Genomic DNA, 14,829 nt, shown 5'->3' on the forward strand with positions numbered 1-14,829 from the left:
CCAAAAACGTTGTGAATTTGACGCGCGAGTAGATGATTACATAGAAAGTCAATGCACAGACGCAAATGGGAGCGAAAAAACACATTTTTGGCCGGGCGGCGCAAACGTGCGTTTGAGCCAATCAGTGTTGAAAAGCTCCGCCCTCCATCACCGCCATCAGCGGCCGTCTTTCAGCCGCTGTTGTGGGACTACGAATAATATTATGAACCCAGACACGATGTAGTTTGATGATCTGACGTATGCGGAATTTACATAACAAGTATAAAGTATAACTAGTGGTTATATGCATGGTGGATCCATGGTAACTGTTTTTACGGAGATAAGCCACATCCCCTTTCAGGCGCGAGTAACATTCGGGACGTGTTTGGTGTGAACACAGCATTACTACGCTGGACCCGGCCCGTCTGTCAAATTTTAAAACTCATTGTGTCCCCTGAGCCAAAAGGTTTGCCCACCCCTGCTATATACGCATATATACATGTTTTAAAAAAAATAATATTATATAATTATATATAATAATATAATAATTCTGTGTAAGCTGTGCACTAAATCCAAACCTCATTTCAGTTGAAACAGCAGAGGTTGTTAAACCACTTTAAGAGATGTCCTTTTTAAACAAAACATCTCAAATGTATATCCATTACTGCTGGGGTTGGCAGTTTATTTCGGATGTTTTTGGGGAAGAATTCCATTAAAACTTTCAGGTTATTGTAATTAAAGTGATACTCCAGGGTAGGCAGTTGTGTGGAAAAGGCAAAAAGCCATCCTGAATGAGATAATGCAGCCATCTTACTGCAGTTCTCCCCACTTTGGCCTAAGCCCCTCGAAACCAGATGAGCACAGGCATATAAGCAAACACAAGCCATTCATTTCAAACGTAGTACTGTTGTGATTGTGATCCCGATGCCACTATAATGTCACTAGCAAACCTGTGACCCTGTAAAGCCCTTTGAGATGAAAAAACTGTGAATTTAGGAATCAGGGAAGCACTTCAAAGATGGAGAGAAATGGTTGCTAATCGTTTAGCTCTCTGCTACTCACAATGCAGCAGTTCTCACTAAGGCTAACCATAGGCATGAGTCAAAGGCTCAATATATTCTCTTTATCTCTGAAACGCTTCTTTGATATCGTCAGACTCTTTTTTTGATAAGTCCCCCTTCTCTGCGTTGCTTAGCATTATGGGTAGTTGTTGCTAATTCTAGGCTAGAAAGATTTTCTGCCATTGAATGACAATGGGTTTGGGTTTTCCAGAAGGCTAGTTTACTCTCATAACACTTGAATTACAATATGCTGAAAGGTTATTGTGGATTTTTTTGCCCAGCAATGCCAAAAAAAATAAATCTTTTGATACTTTTAACTTCAATAGCCACTCATCCACACACATAGACACACAGTCTGTGGAAAAGGCCTTTGCTCAGGATAGCGCAGGGTGACCAGTGCAGTGTCCCTGTGGCAGTTTAAGGTCCAGTACCCGTCAGTGCATGACTGCTTTTGATCTCTTTTTCCACATAATTACCTCCACTTGCTCCTCTTGATGCCCGGTGTCTGACAGGCAACATTGTTTTACCATTATGCTGCCCCTGTAGAAATATTAAATATTTAAACACGGGGATAGTCATGAATGGTAATTATGAAGCTGTACAGTCTATCTTTTATTTACAATTTTTGATTATAAGCAGTCACTGCTTTTAAGTTTTGCACTCAGCAAAGGCACTGGCCCAACACTATATTAATTGTACACTAGAACAAAGACAAATAACTGAAAGCTCATCAGTATCACTCACTCCTCGTCTCATCTCATAATTGAATTCACGTCATATTCTGAAGGCAGAGCGGGTGGTGTCTACTTTTGGCTCTGAGGTGGATGCTTTGCTTTCTTAGTATGCTTGCTTGCTTCTCAGCATTTAATCTGATTCTTGTTGCTTTGTTCTTTTTGCTGATGAAGTTGGAGTTTCTCGTTTATGGCCGTTGTGTGTTCAGACGGAGCGTTTGTTAAAGTTAGGCAAATTATTTAAACCACTCTCACTGCTTTTAGAAACACTAAACATTGATAGTAGGGTTCCTGCAGAGGAAAATAGGTTTGCATCTTTGTTCAACATCAGTAATGTAAAGTAAAATACTGTATTTATTTCATTCTCTTGTTTAATTCTTCTGTCTGTCTTTCTTTTGAGTGTGAAGCACTTTGAATTACCTCTGTGTGTAATACGGTGCTATACATCTATAACTTGCCTTGCCCTTTTAAGCTAATGGTATAAGGTCTGAAGCTGATTGTTAATTTAAATACATTTTATTTCATTGTTACTTGCTTTGCACAGACATAGTCAATAACGAATGCATTTTTGTGAACTTTTGCCATCTGCAATTAAAACGGGATGTCAAATGTCTAATTAGATTGGGAGCTGTGATCATAACATTTTGCATGTAGATGTTTGGTTTTTGTGAAGAACCCACCTACCTCCTTTGCAGCAAACATAATGAGTGTCAATGAGCACTTGACTTTCCATGGCTTCAATCACCATAATTGCGCAGCTAGATTGTTCCAATTGGCTAGACCTTTCAATGTCAGAATGCACAAATTAACAGATTTAAAATGCTACACTGTACAAATATGGTATAAGATATTATTAAGCGTGCAATTTGAATCATCATTTCATTGAAAAACCAAGTAGGCTCCATGGATCAGACTTCCACTATCAGCAGACTGACAAGTGGAAATTCCATTAATTTTTTCGGCTCTTTCATTGGTTATTTTCTTTATTCACCTAGATAAAAGGTGTTAATGCCTGTTTTGGAAAACCAAGAAAGCACATATTAGTTTAATAGTACTTGAGGAGTATTGGTTTTCGCAAATTACCTTGAATTTATTTTCCAGAATTACTTTTTTTAGCAACAAATTGCACTCTCAATTGGCTTCATTCCATACAAGTTGCAATTCCTACGACCAAAGTAAAAGGATAAAACACATTTTGAGCGGTGGTCGTGAAGGTTCCAGCACGGTGATTTCAAGAGGTGAGCTAATGGCGACATTCAAGGTTGCATTGAAAGCTACAGAGTCCATGTTTCAAATGGACTGATGGTCTCACTTTTATCTGAAGGTTACATGTATGTGATGCTATTGTGAAAACAAATCTATATCAGCAGAGAGAGAAAGCGTAGGAAAATGTTTTTTGTTGATCGTAATTGAAGGAGAAACTGAGAAACTGCTGAGAAACAATTGATGCAATACTTAAAACAACTATGTTGTTCAGATAAAAAGGAAGGGATGCAAAATGCATCTAGTGGAGGTAAAAAAAAGCCTGCTCACAACAGAGTTTCTTTTCTTTTTTCCCCCCCTTCAGCAGCCAAATATAGTATAACTGGTCCACATTTGCTTGTGCAGAATGTGTGTCAAGTTTGTTTTCCTGGAGGCTGTTAATCTTTACTGGGGACTACCGTACACTTTCACTTCTAAATTTGACTATTTCTAATGTGTCTTGAGAAGTGCGCTGTATGTGGACAGCTGACTGTTCATGATTTCTTCTCTACTGTTCTTTTTGAGACCACTGCTCGCGTTGTGTTGAACAGATATTTGATCAAAACTGTGTTTTTGCTTCTTCTTTGGAGACTGATCATCTTGAATCATTTATCAACCCAATAGAAACCTATACGCGGCTCGGAAAGATGTCAGGAGAGTTTTGTTTCCGCTGATCGGCCTTGATCTCGGATAGACCTCCCCTGTGCTCGTGCTGTCAGACCTAGAGGCTGCTGTGAGGATTTGGCTCTATTTCATGAATCCCCATTGTGCCTTTATTGACAAGGTAGAGGAAGGAAAGAAAACAATCTACATTTTATTAAAGCACTGAGGATGTAGAATAAGTAGTTTAATGTATGGGGCAGCGAGGCCTTTCCTCAATGCTGTCAGGGCTTTATATGCTCTCCGTCACGGTGCTCTGCGCTGCCTGATGACTTCATGGCCCCAAAATAGAGGTTTTCATCAACGGAGACCTCCCTTGTCCAGTAAACGATTAGACAGACAGCCATTTGGGTATGATTGCTGGGCATTGGTCTGTCATCAATTTCAATGTTTCGGGCTACGCAAAGCTGATGTGGTGGGTGAGGGTGCGTGATGTCAAATGGCTGCTTTGAACCAGATGTGTCCTTATGTTATTTTCCCCTCTCTTTCTTACTCCAGGATAATTTCCCTGCAGGAAACCCAGAGCGTCTGCACGATCTCAAGTCCACTGTTGATCTGCTGACCAGCATCACCTTCTTCAGGATGAAGGTAGCGTGTGTGTATATGTGTGTGTGTGTGTGTGTGTGTGAGAGAATGTGTAGGTTGGATGGGCCGGGAGTACAATTTAATAGGCGACGGGGGAGTTTGGCACTCGATTTAAGCGGAATTGAAAGAAGCAGTGTACACAAGCATTATAATAAATGATGATGGAGCACAGCACTACCCTTTAAATATATCATCGATAACCTTTCACCATAGCTGTGCAGTGACTGAGACACCTTCAATACTGGCCATGCCTGTGAGATCTCACAACATCCAATTAAAAACATAAACGCACATCGATTTCAGACATGATTTGTGTATGCATAATTGAGTCACGCTGATAATTCCCAAAAACCTGTCCCTCTCAACACCACTGACCATTTAAATCCAAATTGCTTACGGCTTAACCATTTTCTTGACCGATGATTGTGTAACGTGAGTTGACCTGCATACTACAGCTAGCCTGTATGGAAACGCGTCCAGCTCTGTCTTCCTCTGTCTTCCTCTCCACCAAAAGTACGTCCTGACACGCCGCGCTATATGAAGGCTCCGCTCAGCTCTCTTTTGGCGTGAGTGGGGGAGTAGCGCTGGTGCACTGAAGCGAAGCTAAGATGGCAGCTATGAGCAAAGGAATGAAATCTGTCACTTTAGGTTAGCAAGGCTTTCACTCTGTGCCATGCCTATGCCGTACTGCACTGTGTCTACGCACAGCTGCTCACTCACAGGAGCTACAGTTTTACGCTCCGATTTACTGCACATTTACAGTCTGGCCGCATGTCAATTCACGATACATAATGGATAGAAGAAGGCTGCCGTTTTTCCACAAGGAAGCGATATCTTGGGAGTAATACTTCTGGTACATGATATCATTACGTTATCACTTCATTGATGTATGGTCCTCTCCATAAAAATCCATTTAAGACATCGTAACTGGCATTGATTTGCGTTGCTAACATTGTGGTTAATGGATGATTTAATGTTGTATGAATTGTTGTGAGACTTCGGACAACAAACATTGTAATGATGAGCGTGTGTTTGTGTGTGTGTGTGTGTGTGTGCAGGTACAGGAGCTCCAGAGTCCACCAAGAGCCAGTATGGTGGTGAAGGACTGCGTGAAGGCGTGTCTGGACTCCACATACAAATACATTTTTGATAACTGTCATGAATTGTACAACCAGCTCCTTGACCAGGTAAATCACTTCCAGACCCTTTTTTTTTAACTTCCACAATTAATCAACCTTTATAGCTTATTAAAAGCAGACCTCTACTGTTGCACAAGAACTAATGACTGCTCAGCAAATTCACAGACAGTCCAAAAAGTGAATAAGTGGCACATTTTGAGATCTGTGTGTTCCTCACATTAGCATCTAACAGATGTAGTCACGCACACACACACTAAACAATGCGTCATTTCAACACTTGCCGAGTTCCCACTTAGATTCAGTGAGCATGTATCTTGAAACACTCAAGTCTAGTGAAATCAACAACAAAGACATTCGTGCCAAAAAAGATGAAGAAGCGCATAAGCTGTCAGTTATGAGGTGTGGATGGTGTTAGAGTCTAATCAAAATAAGGCCCGCTGCATGGTTTTCTAGCCGGACCAGCTCTGGCCCTCTCAGCTTTGGCTGCTTGTTGATAATTGGCTCGTTGGACAGCCAACCCTTTCTAAACTCACCAGTTATCAGATAGTCATTGCATTTTCTTAGAGAAGAACAGGGAGGTAAACTCTCTCATCCCTCATTTTAACAAACATTGCCTTGTCTGCTGAAGCAACCTCTGTGCATCTTACTGCAAAGAAAAAAAATCTCAATATAAATGCAGATTGTTTTTTTTCACCCCTGTTTTAGTATATATCCACCATCTGTTCAGCTTTAGTGTTCTTTAGTTTCTTTCATTAGGCTTGTTGTTGTTGTTGCAACTTCATTGGGTTGAAAGCCATAAGCCAGGATTTGGTACGATAATATAACAATTATATTTCTAACAAGAGGATTGATTTTTTTTTATGGATTGTTCACACAGGATACTGGCAAACTGACTATCAAAAATGCATGCACATTTGTTTAGTGTTATTGTCAATGTTTTTGGTCATATTCTCTGCTTTTCTAAATCTTGATTTTATGAGTCAACACAAGGAAATGAAAGCAGCTGACAATATATCTGCTCTGCTAATTTTTATAAGTACATAATCTACAAATATTCAAACTAGCAACTCAACATCTGGTAATTAGTCAGGCAGATAAGCAACACTAACCAGATAACTCCCCCTTGAATGGCGTCTTTATGAACGTACTACATGCATCACTGCAAACATTGAGCTGTAAGCTAAATGATGTAGCTTACTTAATTTCATGTATAATGCCTGAACATTTGCATTAAATTCCCAGTTGTCCTTTAAAAGTCATTACAATAACATCGAATAGAGTCACTACTTTGAGAGCACTCCAATTCATCTGTCAGTAACTCCAGGTAAAATCACAAATGCCCTAAATTTACTGCCAGGTTCCTACACGCACGCCGTATATCGGTATCACCTTCATCCTGTCAAAAATCAACTTCCCTTTTCAGCTTTAGTGTCCTTTGTGTGGATGTGTGACAATGCCGGTAATATATAAATTAAATTCAACGTAGCTAGAAATCTCAGGCAATATTTCATGGTCACCGTGTTTATTGCAAACTTTGCGTGAAGGAGTTTAACCTTCGAAGAAAAAGAGAGTGAAGAGTCTTATAAAAGCACTCTTCACGTGCTGCTAAGAGGCAGCACTTCCCTGATTCAAATCCCTATTTCATCTGTTTACAGCTACTTTGGCTCTCAAGAGTCACGGTGGATACTTGTGTATTGTATGAGCACATGACGTGTCAATGTGAACGATATATATAAACTAGAATGAAAGCATGCTGCCATACTGCCTCCTCATCTAGGAACTAGGCACGCTCATGGGCATGTTTTCATATTAAGCACTCATAGACTCGCTTCTTTCTTTTTTCAGGAAACACAGCCTCGTCCAGTCCTGAGTTATAGTAGCCTTCTCCAAACACATGCAGATTTCCATCGACTAGTTTACTTGCTTTGGCTTTGCCTGAGTAAATAATCAGGCAACAGGCAGCTCCGCCGAATATTTTTTCCGCTTTACTTCCTAAGGAGAATGGCCTCCCCACCTCAGAAGATAATGTCCTCGAAGATAATGGGTGCAATCCGCTCAAAAGTTGAATAATAAGCTTTCTTTGTTTAAACAGCCTGAGGGGTTGTAAGCAATTACCAAACCGGAGAGATAGACGCTTTCCCTAATTACATCTTCGTCCACCATAGTTTCACAAATTGACAACCTTTCCGTCATTGTTTCCTCCGCAGCAGAAAGAAAAAGACATCAACTGCATTCCAGAGCAAATCTCCCTTTGAGTCTAAATTATTATGTCCACATGAGCTAGGTAGCCTTTGACTCATTTCAGAACACATTTCAGACCCTGATTCTCCAGTTGCTAACGATGACTGAGTGCTGCGACACAAGAGCTGTCACGGTGGCCAGGCAGGCAGTGAAATATCCAAGCTCCAACGAGGCATCTTGCATAACAAACAACAAAGCTTTCTGCCTCTGGCTCGGCGTAAAATGGCTGGGAGGAGGAAGGAGAGGGAGAATCTGGCTTAACCGTCTCTTTAAGCCTGGCTGGAAAAGTGTGATTTGAAAAAGCAAGACGAAGGTTAAATGGAAGGAGGGCAAAGGACTCATGGAAAAGGGCAAACGGAAAAAGGATCATATTTGCTTTCGGTGAATGACAAATAATGGCGCACGGGTCAGAAAGGCCTTGTAGCGTGCACTTGCATCTCTGATAAATGTATACGTGTACGTACACATTCTTATGTGTTATGCAAATACGAATGCAAAAGTAGACATATGAAGAGAAGCGTTCTGCTTTGGAAGAGGGAGCTTGGTGATTGCTGACAGGCGTGCGAAAGTAAGAACTCACAGCCTGTTTGCGAGACGAGTCACAGAGGAGCTAGAAGACTACTTGACTTGTTAGTGAGCCGGCAATTCAAATTGATTTGATAGGTATCTCTCAAACGGATATTATCACATATTTGCCAACAATACCCAAATGGTTGGTATGGCTGTGTTTGACGAAGCCTTTGTTTGTTTTCAGAAAGTGTGCCTTTGAGGTTATTCCTTCTTCAATATTTACACATTCAATCTATTTCCTCTGAGTGCTAAAATACATTGCAACAGCTTTGGTTCTACTCACAGCTCTCTCTCTCTCTCTCTCTCTCTCTCTCTCTCTCTCTCTCTCTCTCTCTCTCTCTCTCTCTCTCTCTCTCTCTCTCTCTCTCTCTCTCGTTCTCTCTCTCTCTCTCTTGGGGATTTGATCACATTCTCCACGAACATCTTTCAATCAGAGACTCTGTAATTTGTGTCACATTGCGAGAATTGATGAGGAGCCAGTGATATGCTGATGCTGATTCCTCCCACACAGGGGCTGAAAGTGCTAAACAATAAACATAAAACACAAGCTACCCTCTCGAGCAGTGATACACTGCTACGAATATTTTCTGCTGGTGCCCCGACCACCATTCTACCATGCACTTTGAGTTCAGTACAGTATTCATCTCCTTGTACAACTGGGAGTAAAGCCCATGGGTGTGTTGCCGACTGTAAAAAGACAGCAAGCTACTTAATCACCTTTACCAATGAGTTTGTACCGACTCGAGGTGAATACAGATGAGCAGAGGGAGACGGTGCTATACTTTAGCAGGATGCATACTGCATCCAATTTAATGGGGATGACACAACCTTCAGTGTCCTTCATACATGCATATACACCCAGTGACAGGTTTTGCATAGCTGAGTCACCTCATGCAGAGATATTTGTTTAATTATATCATGCCTCCAATGTAACAGATATTCATCTTGTAGTAGCATATCTCCCCCCGATGGCCCGGGTGTCTCATACCAGGCCAGGCCTTCCTCTTTGAACTCATTAGCTATGTTTTAGAGGCCAAAGTGGATGGCAGGCCTGTTTCCTATTTGCTTTGATCCTTTATTAATCTCTTGCTAACCTTTCCATTTTTTTTGGTTTCATAATTAAATCAAACAAATCTGTTTCAGGTTCTGCTTCTATGCCTCTATGTATGATGACACAAAGCAATGTGGTTTAGCATCTCAGCCATTCTTCACCAGTTCTAGTAGTGCATACTGAAGATGATTTACTCTCCTGGGTTTATGAACTAGAAGGTCATCAAGCATCCAGCTTCAAACGCGAGTCCCAACACAGTCTTTGATTCTGCTACATGTAAAGCTCCCTGTTGCCTCCACATTAAAAAACCAGTGCATTCCTCATGTCTTGCTATGTAGAAAACTCTCGTGGATATGCAAATAAGAAGTTAAATGAGCCTTTGATCAATATGATGCCTGGGATGGAACCTCCCATGGAACGAGCAGTAATCTGTTTTTTTATGACCATGGCACGCTCAGTGACTTAACTTTTGCAGTCTCAAACCCAAATGATTAAAGTGGTGAACCCTGGGTTGACACGACTGACTGTCACAGAATCAGCTGTAAGCCGTGTCTGCGTTTCTTGTTCCTGTGAGATTAAATTCTGTAGCTCCTCCAGCTTAAACGTTCGCCTTGCATCACCAAACATTCAAAACAAGAATCAACGTCACGAGACACAATTTGATTATTGAGGGAATTGATTCGATTGCGAGGACCGGATCAATGATGAATTGACTCGCGTTGCTTTTCCATTTCCCAAGCTCTCACTAACGCGTCTCCTCTCCGTGCTGCACAGAAGGCTGTTAAATAATTCAACCTAAATTATTCAATAACCGATTGGAACATATTTCATTTTTAACACAACTTCATTTTCACCAACATACATCAAGATTTTGCTTTAGTCTGGAGTTACACACACAAATGAGAGAATGTGCACTGCATCCCGCTTGGCAGTGTAAATTTCCATAACACACAGTCATACAGCAGATTATATTTGTCATTGTCGGTGAGCATAAGCGTGGGTGTGTTTGCATATTATCATGCCAGTGTATGATACAGATACATACCGTCAGTATGGCTGAGTGTGTTCCAGCTTGTGCCCTCAGCTGTGGATTTTCTGTGTGCGTGGCTTTGCTTGTTTTCTGTGGAAGCTGCTCATGGCAGAGTGACTGACTGTGACAGTTAGGTGCTGACCGGAGATCAGTGTGGTTACACTCAGTGTGGGGTGAGCAGATGGTAGAGTCACGGAGACGTTTCATATGTAACACCTTTCACCGAGGTGCCGCCACAGAGATTTCGGCAACACACTTTGACACGCTCACGTCTACATAAGCACATAACGGAGGGCAATTAGGCTTTTAAAAACGTTAAAGTTGTAATCCTTAAGGTTTATTGTTTAGAGTATCTGTTTCCGATGCAGCCAAACACACTCCCACGGTTGTAAAAAAAGAGCTCAGTTGATAATCTGCCTTTTCCATCGTGGCTTCAATCACTATGTGATTGTTTTGCTCGTGCTCCACACAACAGCAGGGCACGGTGACCGGAGTTGGTTGCCATGATAAGGAGTTGCAGGTTTACAGCCTGCAGCTCAGTGTGCATTATTCTTCTGTTCTCCCTGCAATATTTAAAATAACTTCACCGTCAAAAAAGATAGGAAAAATGCTGATAATTGTCCATTGTTTTGTGGACAAGACGAATACGCTGTTTTTTTTCTTTTGTGACTGCCTCCCAGTAAACAAACATCTATTGATGGTAACTTGAAATGTTCAGTTTGCATTATCAATAGTAAACAGCCAAACAATATTAACAGTGAGGCTGTAATACAATTTCAAACAGTAATGCAAATTATAAACATGCATCACTTCTTTCCTGTGCATTTCTTGTGCCAGTAATTTGAATCCAGCACGAGGATGTCAGACTGCAGCACTAACAATGATAGTAGATGAACTGGAATAGAATTAATACAATGCATACTTTAGTCTGTAAGTTCAATTTATAATAAATTGCAAGTATATTACCACTATAGTGTTGGCAAGATAACATTATGACATGAAATGCAGAATGAATGTGTTAAAGTCTGTGACTGTGGGTATATCCACCATCTTTTTTTGGGCTTTTCTTGTGTGATCCCAGGTAATTTTTGTGATATCCACAAATTAGAGTTGTTCTGCTTCATCTTCAACATATTCAAACTGTCTTTGGATTCTCATTATTCTTATTTTATTCTCTGTAGAGCCGGAAGCAGGAGATTCCTCGAGAGGAGCAGGGTCCGTCTATAAAGAACCTGGACTTCTGGCCAAAACTCATCACTCTCATGGTGTCAGTAATCGATGAGGACCGGACAGCTTACACCCCCGTCATTAACCAGTAGGTACTTCTTTATTTTACCACGCAATCTGATTAAATACATGTTCAACCTATGCTGAATGAATTGCTTTATTACACATTTTCATGACATGCCAACAATGGTGTAATGCATGACATTACACCATATATCTTCCATTAAATTTCAAAGGTATAAACGACCACACTAAAAACGCCAAACAGGCAGAGAGACATGCTGTAAAGCGTCATGCTGTTGGGTTTATGACAACCATTTGTGACCAAAGGACATAAATGTGGTTGACTGGTAAGGAGATTTAAGAAAGCATTTGTTTGTTTGATATGGAAATATTGAAAAAAATAAAATAAAATAAAATAGTGATGTTTTGGTCTTTAATGATACTCATGTGAACTCAATATGTCCTTTTTTTTTGTTTAAAGAATGTGAGGGTGGAATAAAAAACCTTCTTGCTCCTTTAAATTTGAAAAATGTATTTCCTGATAGTCGAGACATGAATGAGCACAGTGTTGTGTAAAAATGCTGGGAGGCTGCCAGAGAAGTCAGCGGTAAAAAATGGTTTATTTGTATGGCTCACCATAGGACGGATGAATAAAAGGGGAACGCAGTGTCGCTGAGTTATATAACCGATAAGAGATTTGTTTGTAGGAACAGGTTGGTTGTGGTGAAGGTGTTGAGGGGATGTTTGTGTTTACATCCCTCTCATGATTAGGTTCATACAATCAAACAAACGACTGTGAAATTCACCCTATAAGAAATGAGATGAATCATATTTTTCTTTTCTGCCTCGCTCATACATATCCTCTCACGCGTCCGCCTCCCCCTTTTCTTTTCTCCTTCCTCCTGCTGATTTACGACGCTTATTAAGTCTCTGTTTATGCCCTAAGCTTTCTCTCCTACACTGTCTAATGATAGATTTGCAATATTCATGCCCATTTCCTCCACATTCCCCTGGTCAAGTTCCAGAGTGACAGCAACTCTGATGCTTTTTCACTATAAACCCAGGAGTGGACTTGTTGCCTTTAAATAATGGGAGCTGTTGCCAGAGGGAAAACTGATGAAATGTTGCTCTTGTTCTGCGCTGAGAACATTTATTCTGAATCTTGCTTGGCTTTTTGAGCCAGTAGAGTGATCTACAGAATGTATGTTATGATTGGAAACATACAACTGGATCCTGCAGGTGTTTAAAATACTGTGACAGATAAGAAGCTTTTGAGATTATTTCCATGAACGCTCATCATTCGGCTCGTGAACCACAGAACATAATTTATTTCACGTCAAAGTAGATCGTAAACCATCTACAAGCATGCACAGTAGCTGCAGATGTTATATTCATGTTTTGCCCTTTTTCTATTGACTGCCTCGCCCACAGTGCACTTGCATGATGAAACAGAGAGAGGGAGAGACATAATCTGAGAGTGATAGAGATGAAAGAGGGAGCAATTGTGTCTCTGTTTTTTTTGTTGTTGTTTTTTATTTCCCAAATTTGCTTTCTTATTGCAGTGTTTGTTCCTTTGCCTGAAAGAATGTGTGCAGTTTGGGTTGGGGCGGGAAGAGGAAAGTGTGTGTGTGTGTGTGTGTGTGTGTGTGTGTGTGTGTGTGTGTGTGTGTGTGTGTGTGTGTGTGTGTGTGTGTGTGTGTGTGTGCGTGTAGGCAGTGGATTGCAGCAAATGTCTTTCCTGAGCAGATGATTACTGTTTGAATGGAAACCGTCAGACCGATGTGTTTTGTTGTCAGAAACATGGCGGTCTCCAGCAAAAGTAAAACATTTCCAAATAAATTGACCTTTCTCAGGCCAAGGCCCTGTCATCTATAAATGTCCTCCTATCACTGTATGAAAATGTGGCTGATTAAACCATTAACACCTCACATTCAAGATTTGACTGAAAATCTATAGCCATTCAAAATAGCACCAAATAGGTTCTCTCTCTCTCTCTCTCTCTCTCTCTCTCTCTCTCCCTCTCTTTTCCTCTCGCTCTCTGTCTCTTGCACTTTTTCTAATCTCTATGCCATGTGCATGCGTCTCCATTCCTCCCCAATTCAACCAGGTTTAGAAAAGACCCGGGATTATTAGATTACGAGATTCACCAACCGTGTCTCCCTGCACATCTGTTAAGTCTTTCGTTAGAGATTCCGGGTGGGCCGAGCCATCGGGCCACCCACTCGAGTGTGTCATTGTACGGAAATGAGTCTGATTGGAATCCCTTTCAATTCCATCAGGTTCCCGCAGGAGCTGAATGCGGGCAAGATCAGCGCCGAGATCATGTGGAGCCTCTTTGCCCTAGATATGAAGTATGCAATGGAAGGTGAGTAATGCAGCTGATCAGACCGTGATCTCTTGCTTGAGGGCCCGCTAGTATAAGGGTGTAATGGTGAATGAGATCTAAGAATAAATGGTATAAATAGATTGAGAGTCGGTTTAGAGTAACACGTTACACTTGATTGTGTAACAGTGCGCACGACATCCAGAGTAGTCGCTACTGAATGACGAGCTACTCATGAGCTATTTACTAATTAGCAGTTCATTATAATTTGGCCCTTCTCCTTCCTGTGTAACGACTCTGGAGTAAGTGTGAAGTGTTATTGTGCTGTACCTCTTTGAATCTGAGTGCTGTTTATTGGCTGGTGTGACAGTGTTGTTTATCGGGCGTGTCCGGCTGTGGTCAGCTCGACTGCCTATCTAGATTACACTCTGCTGATTTCCCTCTATTGATCATTAAAGAGGAACTGGAACTTCTTTCAATCAAGATAAACAATTGACTTATGGTATAATCGAAATCAGAAGAGATGTTCAGGTTAGTGTGTTGCTGTGCTGTGCTGTGTGTGTGTGTGTGTGTGTGTTTGTGTGCGTGCATGCTACTGTGTGTGTGTGTGTGTGTTCCTGCACTTAAGGTAACTATGTGGTCCAACTGTCATCACAAGCAATATCCAAGGGACATGTCAAAAGTAGTTTTCTTTTTAATTATGTAAGGTATATTTTAGGTTTATGCAGATTTTTATTTTGATATTGTGGTTGTGTATATCTGCAGTAGCAGGTAGCATGTAGATTTCAAAAAAGTTTCAACAACTAGTATTTAAGAATGATTGTCTATAGTGTTCTGGATAAAGGTATAAAAAGGGTTGTTTTGTTAAAATGTTTGACAGATGCTGGATTTACAATCTGTAATCTAGCATGAGCCAAAATAATCAATCAATTTCTTCCACTATCGCTAATTACTCAAGAGTGTAAATCCATCCTTCCATAGCAGTCA

The 14,829-nt window shown here is 40.9% G+C and overlaps 1 protein-coding gene across 4 annotated transcripts in view; it reads left to right on the forward strand.

The window, feature by feature from the left end:
- Positions 1 to 14,829, forward strand: part of LOC137802531 (protein unc-13 homolog C) — a 95,770-nt gene that overhangs the window by 44,837 nt on the left and 36,104 nt on the right. For all 4 annotated transcript variants that reach the window (XM_068600510.1, XM_068600682.1, XM_068600595.1 and 1 more), the window contains 4 exons: positions 4,172 to 4,261; positions 5,317 to 5,445; positions 11,471 to 11,604; positions 13,799 to 13,884. In XM_068600510.1, the coding sequence (XP_068456611.1) occupies positions 4,172 to 4,261; positions 5,317 to 5,445; positions 11,471 to 11,604; positions 13,799 to 13,884 (439 nt within the window). The remainder of the gene's footprint in view (positions 1 to 4,171; positions 4,262 to 5,316; positions 5,446 to 11,470; positions 11,605 to 13,798; positions 13,885 to 14,829) is intronic.

This window comes from Clinocottus analis, unplaced genomic scaffold, assembly GCF_023055335.1.
Source record: "Clinocottus analis isolate CAN_PGR_092001 unplaced genomic scaffold, fCliAna1.0.p SCAF_1, whole genome shotgun sequence".
Classification (NCBI taxonomy): Eukaryota; Metazoa; Chordata; class Actinopteri; order Perciformes; family Cottidae; genus Clinocottus; species Clinocottus analis.